The sequence below is a fragment of the Mesocricetus auratus genome, unplaced genomic scaffold (genome assembly GCF_017639785.1).
Source record: "Mesocricetus auratus isolate SY011 unplaced genomic scaffold, BCM_Maur_2.0 Super-Scaffold_100023, whole genome shotgun sequence".
NCBI classification, from domain to species: domain Eukaryota; kingdom Metazoa; phylum Chordata; class Mammalia; order Rodentia; family Cricetidae; genus Mesocricetus; species Mesocricetus auratus.
The window spans coordinates 2,558,637-2,575,304 of NW_024429204.1; the positions used below are offsets into that span (position 1 = coordinate 2,558,637).

General features: G+C 46.7%; 1 protein-coding gene across 2 annotated transcripts in view; it reads right to left on the reverse strand.

Moving 5' to 3' along the window:
• Positions 1-16,668, reverse strand: part of Rgs22 (regulator of G protein signaling 22) — a 99,099-nt gene that overhangs the window by 4,728 nt on the left and 77,703 nt on the right. For both annotated transcript variants that reach the window (XM_040730413.1, XM_021228699.2), the window contains exons 20-24: positions 14,848-14,916; positions 11,719-11,880; positions 5,930-6,109; positions 1,509-1,664; positions 782-877 (exon numbers count right to left, since the gene is read on the reverse strand). In XM_040730413.1, coding sequence (XP_040586347.1) covers positions 782-877; positions 1,509-1,664; positions 5,930-6,109; positions 11,719-11,880; positions 14,848-14,916 — 663 coding nt within the window. The remainder of the gene's footprint in view (positions 1-781; positions 878-1,508; positions 1,665-5,929; positions 6,110-11,718; positions 11,881-14,847; positions 14,917-16,668) is intronic.

Genomic DNA, 16,668 nt, shown 5'->3' on the forward strand with positions numbered 1-16,668 from the left:
CATGAGCTAGTGCAAACATTTTTAAAATACAAGTCATTAAAAATGGATACAGATGCCAGGCGGTGGTGGCGCATGCCTTTAATCCCAGCACTCGGGAGGCAGAGGCAGGCGGAACTCTGTGAGTTCGAGGCCAGGCTGGACCGACAGCCTCCAAAACAATACAGAGAAACCCTGTCTCGTAAAAAAACAAAAAAAAATGGATACAGATTAAACTCATGTTTCAGGGAACCGATATGAAGGCTCGAGCTGTAAACATAAGAACGTAAATATACTAGGTGGCGGGTATGTAACACGCAGAATTAAGAAACTGGCTAAGCGTTTAGCATTCCCTGACATGCACAAACCCGACACACTAGTCTATGGTGGTTGTCACATCCATATTCTTTTCTCCAAGGAGACTGTCACTCTGGCTGTCTTCAAGTTAAATCGTTGTGAGCTAAGGAAGGGCTCAGTGAGGACCACATGCCTAGTACGTCCTGAGCCCTGGACTTCAATTCCCAGTGTGCTCTGCGGGGAAAACTTCCAAGCCAGTAGAACACAGTTTTCCTTCACGACACTGCCCATGATCGGGGTAGCCTGCACGTTCTCTGGAGGCTGGAGGACGTTCCTTCCCAGCCGTGCCGAGGGTTACCATTTTAGCCGTTTCTGTGCCTGTACCATACGCTGGCCAGCCACACCCCTAGAACCCCTTTAGCCTGTGTCACATGCCGCCTCCTGCTGCTGAGTGGCCGAGTCACTGTGCACCGCTGCCCTGGAGAGGAAGTGGGCCCTGGTGTCTTACCTGCCGGCCATAGGCTTGCAGGCCTAGCAAGGACTCGCTGGCTAGAGGAGCTTTGGTTAGGGAGCCCGTAGTGCTTGCGTACTGTTTGAGACCGGTCTGTAAGGAAAAAAAACCAAAAACCTAAGTTATCCCGAAACAGATAACGAGACCTTAAGAAGGCATAGTATCGCCCAAAGAAAACATGCACACTGTGGCATAACAGATGGGTGTGGTCAGGTACCCTGTAACCCCAAGAACTGTGGGCATGGAGACCAGAGGATCACTGGGCCAGGATGCTTCCAGATTCACTGAGGGACCTTGATTCATAGTCACAGAGTATAGGGTGATGGAGAGGGACAGGAGGAGTTCCTGCTCTGGTGTCTGCATGTGTGTTCACAGGCATCTCACTCATAAATATGCGTACATCACACACACATACGCCTCTCTCTGTCTCTGTCTCTGTCTCTCTCTCTCTCTCACACACACACACACACACAAAAGAACCATCACTCCAGCGGATGGAAGCTGCTGGTGTTGTCTAGAGGCATCAAGAAAGTCTTCATGAAGAAGGGAACGTGTCTTGACATCAATTTTGGGAAACTCGCCAACCGTCCGAGAAGGCTTTAAGTCACTAAAGCCTGTGTCCCCAACTCCTCTTTCTATTCCCCGGCCCACATTCTTCTACAAGTCATGCACGCCACCTTATCTTTTACGAGCGCGGCTCCGGCTAGAGTGGATTCTGTCTTACCTTTCCCATCTTGTCCTCCTCTGACTCTGACAGTTTCTTTTTCTGCTTATACTCTTGTCTTCTCTCTAAAACGCTCATGATTTTTTCATCTGTTAGATTCTTCCTAAACGCACAAAACTGCGGCCAGAACTTAAACAGAACCCCGAAAATTGTCATCTGCATTAAAAAAAAGAAAGAAAGAGTAAGCCTCTTTTACAATTTTCTACACACGTAGCTAACTGATTGATTAGCTGCTGCATCCTTAGCACGGGCTTCTCCTCGGTGTCTTCCCCGCCAATGACAAGTCCCTTAAAGCGCCCCTTAAAAGTGGCTTTATGCTTCCCTCGCCAAATGACTGCGCTAATAAAGACCCCATGAGGTCCTTTTCCATCAGAAGCCTGTGTTTTCTTTCTAGCCCGCCCGGCTTGGTCAGCCGCACTCTGTAGTCTTATGCCAACTGCCCAAGCACTGAGCTCTTCAAGGGAAACTCCCCCGAGCCCTTCTCCGTCTTTTGGAGAAAGGAAATGGCATTTTGCCTCCGGGAAGGCTCTTAAACAAAGCTGCAGATCTAAGAAGAAATCTTGAGTGACTTTTAAATGATATAATCTCTTTTGCGTGAGAGCAAGAAGACGTAACGTTTAAAAAGCAATGTGGCATCCTAGGCCCCCGCTCCATGAGGACACTGCACATTAAGTGATTAATTGTGATATTTATGGAGATAAGAGTAGCTGCTGTAATTCCCATGCTGAGGTTTTACATTAGCTCTGGAGGCATACATTACTTCCGAGAAAGTAGTACCTGCCACATCAAATCAAGTCCAACATCTTATGGCTGAGAGTGGCTTTTACCAAATGCCTTGGAGAAAAATGAGCCGTTCCATTAGGCTCCAAGCCAACTCTTAGGGTAAAAGAGGATCCTCCCCCCCCCCGCAAAGTTAATGCTTCAATCCGGAATTAGCAAAAGTCACTATTCATGTTTTCTAGGCATGAGAGTAATTACTTACTCACTACTTTTCCTTTTCTTTATTTTGGTTCCTCTGTACCCTGGAATGGCTACTATCCTGGAACTCACTCTGTAGACCAGGCTGGCCTTGAACTCATAGAGATCTGCCTGCCTCTGTGCTGGGATGAAAGGCCTGCCCCACTGTTACCCCCAGTATCCGTTTACTCTTTTCCTTTCTTTCTTTCCTTCTTTCCTTCTTTCCTTCTTTCTTTCTTTCTTTCTTTCTTTCTTTTTTTGGTTTTTCGAGACAGGGTTTCACTGTATTGTTTTGGAGGCTGTCCTGGAACTCACTCTGTAGACCATGCTGGCCTCGAACTCACAGAGTTCCACCTACCTCTGCCTCCTGAGTGCTGGGATTAAAGGCGTGCACCACCACCGCCTGGCCAGTATTCACTCCTTTTAAAAATATAAAATGTTACTGCATTCTGTAGCCTTTTGGGTGCATGAATGTAAGAATTTGGAGACCCATGTCTACAGATGCCCTAGGGACAAAGTATTAAACTGAGTCTGAACGACACCATTAAACCCATGGATCCATGCCTCTCCCAGCCCTCGTCATGTAAGCTTCTGTTTGCAATAGGTGGTGATTAACACCTAATCCACAGCTAGCCAAGGTGCAAGGTGCAGAGGGTAAGGAACTCTAGAATGCATAGTCCTGAATGGAACATATTTGCCACACCGCCTCCTACCAAGGCTCGGGATCATTGTCGGGAAAGGGGGCAGAAAGAATACGACAGCCAGAGGTCGTGATGATCACAAGCGGGCGGCGTCTTCTGGACAGAGCAGGACAGCTGCACGTGTGAACTCACGGCAGTTGTGACAGCACCCACGGCATCTGTGCAAGCCCGGGCACAATCCCGTCCCAGGGGATGGAGCTATTGGCGGCTGTCAGGTGCTGGGGAGGCAGTCAGCTTTCTCTAAGGTAGTGACTTCTGACGTGACCGTACTTCAGCAGAGGGCCACACACCCAAGGTCATTTGGACGGCACAAACGTGGTCTGGGTGGGTTTGAAAAAAAAGACACAATGTTGGATGGATAGGCAAGTGGGCTGGATCTGAAAACAGTTGAGGGAGGTTGTGAATATGATAAAAGCATGTATGAGGTATGTGTGTGTGTGAGTGTGTGTGTGTGTGTAGATATGTTGTATGCTATGGGTCTCTTTGGCTTGAATGCTTGGCTTAATAGTTGGCATCTGCTAACCCCGCTTCTCAGTTACCTCTGTAAGACCTAAGGCATTCTCTTGGCTCAGATATGTGCGTGTCGTATAGCAGCCTTTCTTGTGAATGTTACTCTACCAGGACCCAGGCTTTCAGTGGAGGGCATCCCCCCAAAATGCAGTTGACATTTGAGGCTAGTATTGGTTATTAGCACACACTCCCCTGAACCTGCAGGAATTTAAAAATGCCCGGATTCGAAGCTGTGTTAACGTGTGTGGGGCCGCCTTGCTTGCTGCCGGCAGATGGGGGGAACCTTCAGGCTACTGGCTGTGGGTGTGGGGGAAGACAGGCCGGACCCGTGCGGGACTGGAAGAGCAACGTCTAATGCGTTGCTGGGCCCTTTGGCTCCACTTGGTTCTCATTTCCAAGCTGACTTTACTCTCTTCAGTCACGACAAACTCCACGCCCGTGGGGTCAGGAATGCCTGCTCTGCATTTAGAACACAAAGACGAAAAAGAAACACACCGTCTGCTTTGTATTTAGTGCTATCCGTCTTGTGACAGGGACAGACACAAGGACAGACAGACACAAGGGCAGACAGACAGACAGACACAAGGACAGACAGTCAGACAGACACAAGGACAGACAAACAGACACAAGGACAGACAGTCAGACAGACACAAGGACAGACAGACAGACAGACACAAGGACAGACACAAAGGACAGACAGACACAAGGGAGAGACGATGGCACTGCACAGAGTTCAGGACTGAAGACAGAAAGGGCCACTTGTGGAACAGCAGCTGTTTCAGGGACCCTGGGGAAGAAGAGAGGGGTGGTAGGAGACGTAGCTAAGGGGTACTCAGCAGCAAACCCACTTTGCTCCGTGGGCAGCAGGCAGGGAGACAGCAGAGCATTCCAAGCAGAGGACAGCACCATCGACCTGTCACTGTTTTGGGAAAAGGGCTTTGCCTGCAGCGTGTTGGCTGGAGAGAGCCCAGACCCGGGGAGCTTCGGTACTGATAAAGGCTTTGTGGATCTGAAGTGGTGTGGAGGTAAAGACATGGACAGCATGTCCCATCGGGAGATCCATGCCTAAGATTCAGGATTGCTCGCACGTGAAGTCAAAGCAGTGACGGAGAGGAGGGACGTGAGGATGGCCGCCAGGTCTCGGGCTCGCATCTCTGGGGTAAGGGATCCGGCCCCTCGGTAAACAGGAATAATTACAGACTCGAGGACAGGGGACGTCACGTGAAGACTCGTGTGTTTTCGGACGCTCTGACCTCTAAGACTCCACCTCAGGAAACCAGGCAGACATTGTGAGCCTGAGGACGCGGGTCCCGCCAATGATGTCTATGCTCAGTCCCGGGATGGGATGTCTTGTTCTGATCTGTGAGGACTGCACGGTCAGGCGAAGTCCTGAGATCTTAGCAGAGGCTTCAGTTTGGGGGCCGTGCTTTCTGTTTCTCTCTTGCGCACCCTCTGCTGCCCCTCTGCCTGTTTTAACGCGTAGTTTGGATGGTGAGTTTGCTTTCCCTCAATTAGATGACTTTATACAGCTGGCTTACAAATGGATGCAAAGGGACAGTGGCCTCTTTCCATGCCCGAACAATCACACTCCAGATCTGTTTCATGTCACTTCATCTGTGACATGGCCCTTTCTTGTTACCCCTATTATAACTTAGTTTTCTTAATCATTCTTTTCTTTAGGAACAACATCACTAAAAGGGTTTTCAAAATGCAAAGAAGTTATGCCCACCAGGCCAATGCTTCCTATTATTTAACATAAGGAGGAGTAATCTGAGCAGGTACCGAGGCCGGGTTTTCCTTTCATGAGCGGACACTAACCGCTGGCGGAGCGCTTAAATCTCCTCCCACTTACTTTATGAGCGATGCCAATGTTTCAATCTTTAAAAGTACACAGATTGTAAGACACACATATTTTGCATGTTTTGGTGGTAGCAGATGTTTGAAAAGGGAATCGTGAATGCTAAAAAGGAGGAGGAATCACCTGGAGTATTTTCACCATTTGTAGATAAAAGTAGGAACTGTGAAAAGTTAAAGCATATGTAGTTCAGTTGAGTCATTATCAACGACAGTCTGTGAGTCACTGGTTTCGTGTATTTCAGTGGCGTAGGCAAAAGATGTCTGCATTAAAGAGAGCAAATCCCGGTACCGGGGAGAGTAAAATCTTGCCACGCACGAGCAACGCCAAAGCGTTAAAGAATACTTTCACCCCTGGGCTGCTTCGGCACACGCTCAGCCGTCGCCGTCTGCTCTTACCTGTGCCTCTCGGAACACGTACGGTCCCAGCTCCTTCCTGTGCTCGATGATCTTCTGGGCCTGCTCGACTGGGATGTCAATCTGCAGGGCTGGTGGGATGCAGGAGCTGATGAAGCAGTTGATGATGGTGGTTATCTTCTTCTGGATGATGGACTCACTGCAATGTGAGTGACACAAGTCCTGGAGGGGGCGGGGGAGGGGGAGGAGAAGAGGGAGGGGGAGGGGGAGGGAGAGGAGGATGTGACTGGTGCTTTTTCAGAGCTCTTCGCAGTGTATACCTCTTAGCTTGTGAAGGCGCGGTGACACGTCAGCACTATCTTTAATAAAGACCCTTTCCTTTGGACTCAGGGAGCCTGATGTTAGTGCGCCTGGCTCACTTTTCCTTTAATTCTGTCACTTGTTTCCCTGGGCAGGGGCAGTGTTTGACGCCTGGTATGATTCGTCAGCAGCTAGCGGAGGCATGTGAGACCCGGCTGCTCGAATGCCGCGGTGGAACCGTAGCCGAACCCTGAGGATCCTGCACCTACCAGGCCACGGGTGGGTATGAGAGCTTTCCCTTCTGCCTGCTGCTGCTAAGCAGGTGTGCCCTTCCAAAGACTGAGGACCCATAGTGCCCCAGTCACCCCATCGTCATGAGCTGCTCTTGCGTCGCTGTGAGCGAATACGAGGAAAAGCAGCTGTGTGTGTGTGTGTGTGTGTGTGTGCGCGCGCGTGTGTGCGCGTGCGTGTGTGTATCCTCCATTTGGTACACAGTTCCAGAGGTTCAAGGCTACACCCCTTGGCAGGGTGGATTCTGGGGGTGCCAGTGAAGCAGACCCTCCTGTAGGTAGAGCATGTGGCTGAGTTTTCTCACCTCTTGGTGGGTAGGAAGCACGAGGAAGGGGGACCACGGCTGAGCCGTATGTCCTTCAAGGTCATGCCCTAGGAACCCATCCTCAGCAAGACCCTACCTCTACTCCTCAGAACAGCGCCCCCCCCCATGACCGAGTATTCACTACATGCCATACAAGCCCAGGGGCGGGGTGGGGGAGGGGGGGTCAGTTAGTGTTTCAACCATAACATCACCACACTATTCCTTTTAGAAGGGTTTTAAAAGTAGTGATAGTGTATTAAAATGTCCTAGTTTTAAAGCCACAGTTGGAGACAGTATTTTTTTTAATAGACAGCTTGGCTTGAATTACAGCATTTTTTTGTGTCAGAGTTTTTGCTCTGTAGATCAGCTAAAAGCAAATAAATTTGGAAACGTCTAATTCTAGGCCAGAGATGAGCTAGCATTGGCTCAGTGAACACCGGTCGATGTCAGAGATGTCTTGGGATACTAAAGAAGGAAAACTTTTGGCACCAGTGGTGTGAAACTTTATGTAGCATTTACCGTATGTTATGTGGGGGGAGGGGGAGCTTAATATTAACATTACGTTATAAACAGCATGTCTACTCAATTTAACAGCAACTCAGAAAAGATGTATTTGCACTGCATAAATCTGGTATATTATCAAATATTCACTGTTCACCCTTACCTGTAGGGTTACAGTATAGTTATAATTATAGATTATAATTATGGCATATAAACTTGTGAAGTAAAAACAAATTTGCAATGTTACAGAATATTAATTCTAACTAACGGGATGGGAGTTAGAATCATAGCTGATTTTTTCCCCAATTTCTTTTTTCTTTTCTTTTCCAAAACAGGATCTTACTACATAGCCCTGGCTGTCCTGGAACTCACTCTGTAGACCAGGATGACCTTGAACTCACAGAGATCCACCTGCCTCTGCCTCCTGAGTGCTGGGATTAAAGGCTCTTGCCCCATTAACTCTCACCTATTATGAGATTACTAGAGTTAAGAAATGCTTCCCTCCTCCTGAGGAGGGGAGGGAGTGGGAACTGAGATAGGTAAGTAAAATGAGAAAAGATTGTTTTAAAATAATAAAAACCACGCCTAAAATAAAGGCTAGGAATTTAGTGTGTGCACGCGCGCACGCGTGCGCACACACACACACACACACACACACACACACAAATGCTTCCCTCTAGTAAGCTTTCAGCCAATAGAGATGCCATCTTACCCTTGTCCCCAACATCCTGGGCCTTGAATGTATCTTGTCTATTCATGTGTCTCTCTTTAGATACTGTAAGTCTCAGAGGGAACCCTATTTGGTCATTGTTTTACCCTTCGAGTTCAGCTTAGCCCTTGTGTCAAGGGTTGGAGTCAACCAAAAACTTGAGAGATTGGAGTACATCCTTCTGATTTTTCCCCTCTACAGATATTCACATGAACACAAATTTTGTATGGAGCCATATTGTCACTCAGTTACTAGCTTTAGAGAAATTACAATAGATAAACATCAATTTACATCACTAACCATTCTCCTAAATGATTTCTGTTGACTGTAGAGATGAATGGACATCTCAATTAAGTACCCAATATCCTGTTGTAGACTTGGTTCTTTCTGATTTTTTCACCATCTAGAGCACCATTTGACCAAGATGACCTGAGCTGTCCCTTTGCCTATTTCCAATGTCACTACTAGGATGCAGAAGAGCTTGGTGGCTAATGGTGCGGGCTTCAGAAACACAGTGGACTTGGTTGAGAGTCCAGCTCTGTCACTTCTTGAGCTACCTCGTAGTGGAAGTTTCTTAGCTTTTCTCTGTTTTAGCATCTTCACCTGTAAATTGCTAACTATAACACCCTTGCTATCACAGGGTTCTTGTGAATAATCAACCCATGACCACAAGAAAAGCATTAAAATGACCCCTGGCAGACGGGAAACACCAAGAGTAAGCCATGGGTGTCAAGGCAATCTGACTGTGATATATGTTACCCCACTGACTCCCAGGGTTGATCTGGCAGATCTGGCTGGCTAGATGGGCATCCCTTTCCTCCATGGTTACTCCATGTGTCTCTCCCAAAGCTGCACGGTCCATTGTGGAGGTGACCATTCTTCCATCAAGGGTATATGATTAGTTGCACTGCCCTGCTAGGAAGTTTTCGAAGGAAGCTATTTAAGAGTTAGTCTAGTAAGACATTTGAGCTGTTGCACTCCCTCAAGACCTGATACAGACATCAACACTTTCACTGAGACCTTCCTGACCTACCATCTCTCCATCTCAGCCATCACCTACTCCCAGATAAACTTCACCTCATCAGAACATGGTCATAACTAACACTCCTTCCTAGTATTCCTTTCCACAGATGCTACCTCCCCGTCAGACAAGTGCACACTACTACACATTTTACACATTGAGGCATGCAATGCCTGGTACACTTGAAAGTCGAGCTTTTAGGGGGTGATGAAATTTAGTCCTTGTGATAATTGTGTCAACTTGATTGGACTGAGAAACACCTAAGGGATTGGGAAAGTAGACCAGTTGTCCCAAAGATACTTAGATCATGAGGGCAGGAGGTGGTAAGGATGGGGCCCCCCTTCTCTCTCTAAGTTGCTTTCTCAAGTATTTTCTGGTCCTGCTTACATAAAGTCAGAGCACAGTTACTAACTTCACAGCTGGCTCTACTCTCTACAGCACACACAGCTTCTCTTCGGGGTTCCATACGGCTCCACTCCGTACCTACAGCTTTTCTTGGTTGCCGTCCCTTGGTAATGGCATCTCCAAAATGCTGGGGTCTTCTGTTGGAAATGGGCTGCGGTTTCACCAATAGCCCTTCTTGGGCTCTCTTCAGGCACCACAGCCCCGTCAGACAGCGCCAAACCCCAGCTGCTCTCTGTGACCCCTTCATGCCTTCAAAGCCAGTTCCATCTGGGTGACGCTTACGCTGTCAAGTTTGGCAGCCATCACAAGAACACAGCTTCTGCATGCTGACTCTGAAGAAACACTCCCCAGAAGAGTTTTCCTCGGCGATCCTGGTCTCTTCTTAATCATCTTGAGTTGCTTATCCCCAGCTGACCAGCATCAGCTGTCCCAGTAAAGCAAAGGCTTTACTTCAGTTCGGGGGTCTCTTGTTAATCGCTGCTGACTCGTTAGCCTCAGCTGGCCAGAACCACAGAGCCTCAACTCAAAGGGCAAGTGACCCTAAGAAGAGTCTTTAAGTGACACTCGAACTTCCCTCTGGAATTCACAGGTCAGGCCTCTGTTACACTGCCTGGTGTTCACTTTCATTACAGATTTGCACAAGACTGGCCACTAATAACCACACGGCACAGTCAAGGGATAGGCTGTCTGCCCATGCCATTAATACTAAACTCTTCCGTTTAGTCTAAGGCAGATTTTTTTTTTTACATTCTTGGCAAAAAAAAAAACCACCGCAAAAATGGACTCTGGGCCACTTGCTAATGTTCTTCTCTTCCGAAACCTCTTGAATGGGGCCATCACCATCGACATTGCTCTCAGCACCACTGTCTTCCATGCTCCTACTAGTATGACCACTAAGTCCCACTAAGGCATTAAACTGCTTTGATAATCTAAAGTTCCAAAGTCCACATTCAGCCAACAGGCAGTGTGGTCAGGCCTGTCACCGCAATACCCCACTCCTGGTACCAACTTCTGTCTTGGTGTAGTGTTCTAGTGCCGTGAAGAGACACCATGGGCAAGGCAAACTCTGACGGAAGAAAGCATTAGTTGGGGGCTTGCTTGTGGTTTCTTGAGTCCATTATCATCACGGTATAGAAAATGGCATCAGGCAGGCACTGGAGCAGCAGCCGAGAGCTACATCTTGATCCCTCAGGTAGAAGGGGGAAGACCCTGGGCCTGGCATGGGTTTTTTTTTTTGAAACCTCAAAGCCCACTCCTAGTGACACACTTCCTCCAGCAAGGTCAGCAGGTCACACCTTGTAATCCTTCCCAGGTAATGAGACTCCCTGAAGACTAAGCATTCAAATATATGAGCCTATGTGGGCCATTCTTATTCAAACCGCCCAAGGCTGAAGGAGGAATATCGCCACAAGTTTGCAGCTACATTGCAGAAGAGATATTAAAATGGAGAACAAGAACAACAAAGCTAAGTTCATGGGACGTTGGATGAAAACTTGGATTTTTACCCAACAACGAGACGTTAAACAACTCATTAGTGTTGCTCTCAAGACACGCTTATGAGCCAAAAGAAATCATCATCTCAAATTTATTCTTTCCCCCACACTTTTGCAATGAGATAGAATCAGCTGCTTGTGAGGAAAGCAGGCCACACCCCTGAAGTATTTAGGGAGGGGCTAGATACCACTCAGGCATGTCTAGACAGCAAAACAAAGGGAGTCTCCTTCTCTTATCTAAGGCATATATTCTATGTGATTAAATGAAGACCTCCAAGACGGAAACTAAGCTCCCTCTATACCTAAGCCCACCCCTTTACCACTTTGGCTCTGAATGTGGCCACTGTTTCTACAAGAAGAGCTTCCCTTGTCTCTGCCAGTTCACGAGTAAAGCGACATACTTAGTTATTATCACTGTACACTTGATTAGGAAGAATCCTTGTAAAAAAGGTCTTTGCTCTATGGCTAGACCAACTAGGAATGTCTCCAGGTGGGGAAAAATGTGTGTGGTGCATTTACAGATGCAGGAGGCATAGCTAAGACACTCTTCAGAAATGTACTAGACACACCGCCTGTTCTCGAAAGCACAAATACTATGGTGGAGGCTCATTCTTCCTCTTCACTATACAGCAAGAGGTGTCTCTAGACAGCGGACAGTAAGTATGCCAATGTTTAAACATTAGCATGAAGGAAACTGGCAATATTGGGATATGTTATACGAATCCATGAGCTTCAGACATGCAGCTCCCATCATAATGTGCCATGTCTTCAAACAAGAGCGGTTTTCTCCAGTTCCCAATACAATACCTTAAACTTTTGTACTTCTTGCCAAAAAAGTACTCCATTTTCCAGTAAATCTCCTTTCAGGGCCACAAATCGCTGAAACTGCCGTGCAATGACTGGATTCAATAAGGCTTTTCGGAAGGCAATGATCTCACAGGATGAAGATATCCACTTACTCGCCACAGGCTGTCCAAAGGATACAGGAAGTCAGGCATGTTCCAAAAGCAGCAAGCAAGTCATTAGTTAGACTACAACCACCAACTTCCCTTCCTTTTGAGTTGGCTACTGAAATTTGTGGTGTGGCTGTAATAGACTCTGACAGTCTTCCCCTCTGACTCTCTGCCTTTTGTCTCTTTTTAAATGGCTCCATTCATTTTAGCACTAGAAAGAGTTACTGAGTAGTTTACACGTGAACTACATTGCTAAAAATCTTAGCGGCCGTTAGAGTTTGCTGGCAACCAATGGGGGTAAAAGAGAACAGAGTAATTGTAATGCTATGATTAGCTATAGTTACATCATGATTCATCTCAGGATTGCATACTTTTTAATTATTTCCTTTATTCTTTGAGATTACAATATTTCTAAGAAAAGTCAAGTAATTCTATAATTTAAGTTGAAAATTTACTCTGATTCTATCCTGGTAGGATCATGTTTTTATATGACATGATTTTAAACCATTTTAGTAAGCTATGAATTCTAATGAATAATCATAATAATTCACAATAGTAATTAACAATTATTGCTTATCAAATATATTAACGTTATGCTGTTAGGAATGGAAGCCAGGGCCTTGTGAACGCAGGGCAAGTAGTGTACCACTGAATTTCACTGTGAGACTATTAATACTTCTTTTTGTTATTTTGACACAAAGCCTCGCCATGCAGCCCTGACTAGCCTAGAACTCACCATGCAGCCCAGGCTGGCTTCACTTCACAGAGGCTTGCCTGCCTCTGCCTCCTGAGAACTGGGATTTTTTTTTAACAATGAAATTCTCCTGACTTGATGATTCACTTTACGTATCATAAAATCTAGAGCTACCCATGATGTTTTAATAATACTTAAAGGTATTTTATCTACATCTATTTTATATTGTAACAATTTTAAAATAAACTTTTGAAAATATTTTGCCCATTTAAAGTCACATGCTCAATCTCTCTTGCTCCCTCAGATTCGAAAAGCATAAACAGATTTTTACTAGATTTGCCATATTTATGTATTGAAAATAGACTTGAGTTGATGTGTGTAGATGGCCATGCAAGGAAGCATTGTTCCAAAGGCAACACTTTAGACGGACATACAAATTGCACCGCTGACTAACTGCCGCTCCTGACGAGGTCTAAATAAGCACATGTGACCGTGCATACGAATGCTTGAGGGGGTTTTGCGAGAAATGCCCCCAGGAGCACCAAGGAAAGAGTAATGGGTCCCGCCTGGAGTGGGGCAGGCTGCACAGAGGAAGGGCCCCAAACTGGGACTGAAAATGACAGCAGCTCCAAGCAGTCTGGGTGGTGCTGCTCGCCCAGAACAGGACAGAGATGCCTATCACTGTTTAGGGAGGCACATGCCACGTTCTCTGGACAAAAACTTAAGGCTCTCAACATCTGGTCCACATTAAGATTACAACCCTATAAATAGGAACAACTATGGATTAAAGTGGGATGTTTATTTAAAACCCACTCAACAAAGACTGTTTTAAGACCTGCTTCTTAAGACACTAAAACCTAGCCATTTAACGAAAACCTGTAATTTAAATAAATAGGAAATAATGCAAAATATAATTCAACAGTAATGCAAACTATGAGCTCTCCATACTTTGTATTTCAATAAAACTATAACAAAAACAAACCTTTCAAAAGAGCGCCTCCCTCCGAGGGGAAGACGAAGAAGGCGGCTTCCCGACGAGTTCCTCTACCGTGCGGATAAACCTTTATCTTTGCTCGCTAATTTGGAGGGGTTACCTGGGTCTTGATTTTCATGGCCTCTAGAGGCTAAATCCTCGGGAACTTGTAGACTCACTAACAGGACTGGGATTGCCATGTTTGCTAAGCAGCAAAGTAAGCCGTCTACTAAAGCATCGCACGACAGAGATTGCAATAATCTCCAAAACTGCAGCTGCCGCAGCTGCTTCCAAGCTAAGCTGCAGTTTGGAGCACAGGGACAATGAAGGATGCCTTGGCCTGCTGGCCGTGCTTCTTGTGGCTTTTTCCTTCTGTGTGATGCGCTCTCCTGATACGAGACCACCGCACTCTGTAAGCACAACTAGTCCAACACACCCAGGACATACGCAATTAAACAGGTGTGTGTGTGTCCTTCCACCCCAGTGTCGGGGACCAAACCTAGGGCCTCAGGGTAGAAAGTGAATGTTAAGGTGGACATGTGCTCCACAGTGGAGACCAGGTCAGGAGCTCTGCGGAGTCGCCCTTTCTCCCAAGTTCCGTCCGCCAGCAGGAACACAACCGGCCGGCCATCAGTCGGAGGTTTAAACAGTGAGGGTCAGGGACTAGTCGTGTAAGTGTGTGTGTGTGTGTGTGAGAGAGAGAGAGAGAGAGAGAGAGAGAGACAGAGAGAGTTATGTGAGGGTGAATTAGTATATGACTATGAGTGTGTGTGAGAATATATGTGAGTGTGAGTGTGTGTGTGTGTGTGTTTGAGAGAGAGACAGAGACAGACAGACAGAGAGAGGGATGCAGGGAGGGAGAGTGTATGTGAGGGTAAGTTAGTATATGACTGTGAGCGTGTGTGAGAATATATGTGAGTGTGAGTGTGTGTGTGTGTTTGAGAGAGAGGGACAGAGACAGAGACAGACAGACAGAGAGAGAGGGATGCAGGGAGGGAGAGTGTATGTGAGGGTAAGTTAGTATATGACTGTGAGTGTGTGTGTGTGACAGTATATATGTATGTGCATGTAAATGTGTGTGAGAATTATATGCATAAGTATGTATGAGAGTGCATGTGCATGAGAATGAGTGTGTATGTATGAGAATGAGTGTGTATTTGTGAGTGTGTGTTTGAGAATGAGTGTGTATATGAGAGTGTATGTATGTGTGTGTATATGAGACAGAGAGTCAGAGCGTGTGTGTGTGTGTGTGTGTGTGTGTGTGTGTGCTATTTTGACAGAGCAGGATTTATAAGAGAGAGAATACAATTACTTGCCTTCCAAACTCCAATTTTCCTGTCAGGCTTCTGCTGCAAAAGTTCATCCGCTATGTCCTTCATCCGTATCTAAAAGCAGAATCAACTACTTTACCGCTGTGTCCAGAGCAGCCAAAATGTTTTAACAGCCTAAGACACGAGGCAGAGGTCAGGTTAGGGAGGAAAGTGTCACTCTGGAAAAAGCCTCCGACTGAGAAGAAAACCCTGCAGTCCGCGTTCTGGGTGGCTTCCCCTGGGAAGTCGGTTTCGTCAGCTGCGTGGCCGCCACCTGACCGCGCTGCTCTGTGGAGGTGATGCCTGAAGCTGCGGCGTTAGTGATGGCCTCACAGGTGTCGCGCTTTTTCCTTGCCATTTTCCATTTCCCACAGGCGACTTCAGAAGAGACCCTTAATTCGCAGGAACACGGAGGGCCCGCTGCCTTCCGTATCCACTGGCTCCTCGTCTGTGGACTCAACTAGCCTGAGATGCAGGATGCTCACATGAGAAACTGCATCTGTGCGGAGTATGACCGGGCCTCTTATATTTATTATTCTAGATTTATTGGGCATTTATGTTGCATCGTGATTTCGTTAAGTAATCTGATGGTGAAATAAAAGTAGATGGAGAAGCGTGTGTAATCGTACGCAAATACAGCCTCATTTTGTATTAGGGACTTCAGCATGTACAGACTTCTAGGGGTCCCCGGGTCCTCTCTGGATACCAAGCGACAACTTGTCGCTGGGGGTTTTCGGGTAGTGTATTGTATCGCCCTTCTCTGGGGAACTGCTGCTGCCTTGAAAAATGAAAGGTGAAAGTCCTCACTTTTCAAAGGACATGTGGACATGTCAGTACATGTGGACATCTGTCAGTACACGTGGGCATCTGTCCGTACATGTGGACATCTGTCAGTCCATGTGGACATGTCAGTACACATGGACATCTGTCAGTACACGTGGACATCTGTCAGTACACGTGGACATCTGTCAGTACACGTGGACCTCTGTCAGTACATGTGAACATGTCAATACATGTGGACAATTCATTTGTATATCAAAGTCCCATTTATGGGACTTATGGAATTCTGAAGAGCCTTCCACAGAACGGCGTTACTACTAACTTATTAAACTATTCTCCTGTGTGATACTGCAGTGAACGCTCATGTATGTTATTATTCATCCTTGTGAAAACTTAATAACATTAAAAATATTGATTGCCAGCCAGGCATGGTGGTACAAGCCTGTGAGTTCGAGGTCAGCCTGGTGTACACAGTGAGTTCCGGGCCAGTCGGGGCTACGGAAAAAGACCCTGCTTCTATTTTTTTTTTTTTTTTTTTTTTTTTTTGGTTTTTACGAGACAGGGTTTCTCTGTATTGTTCTGGAGGCTGTCAGTCCAGCCCGGCCTCGAACTCACAGAGATCCACCTGCCTCTGCCTCCCGAGTGCTGGAATCAAAGACGTGCACCACCACCAGGCAAGACCCTGCTTCTAAAACAAAAATAAAAAACCAAACCACAAAAAAAAAAAAAAAACCAAACCAAACAACAACAAAACCAAAGCCCATTTGCATTGCCAGATGCTGTTTAAATCCACTCTCCTGGCCAGGCGCCATGCTCGGAAACCAAGCACTCATTGCTGCTGTTACTGTTGAGACAGGGAGTCATTTTGTAGTTGCATCTGGGCCTGTAACTTGCCACAATCCCCCTGCCTCGACCTCCAGAGCCCTGGGATTACGGCGTGTGCAGTTCTCCCGTGAGAAAACAATGAATGAAAACTCAGAGGAGGAGGAGGAACCCCGAATGCGTGTCTAACGCTGGAGCAGCTGGATCCGCACTTTTCGCGGTCAC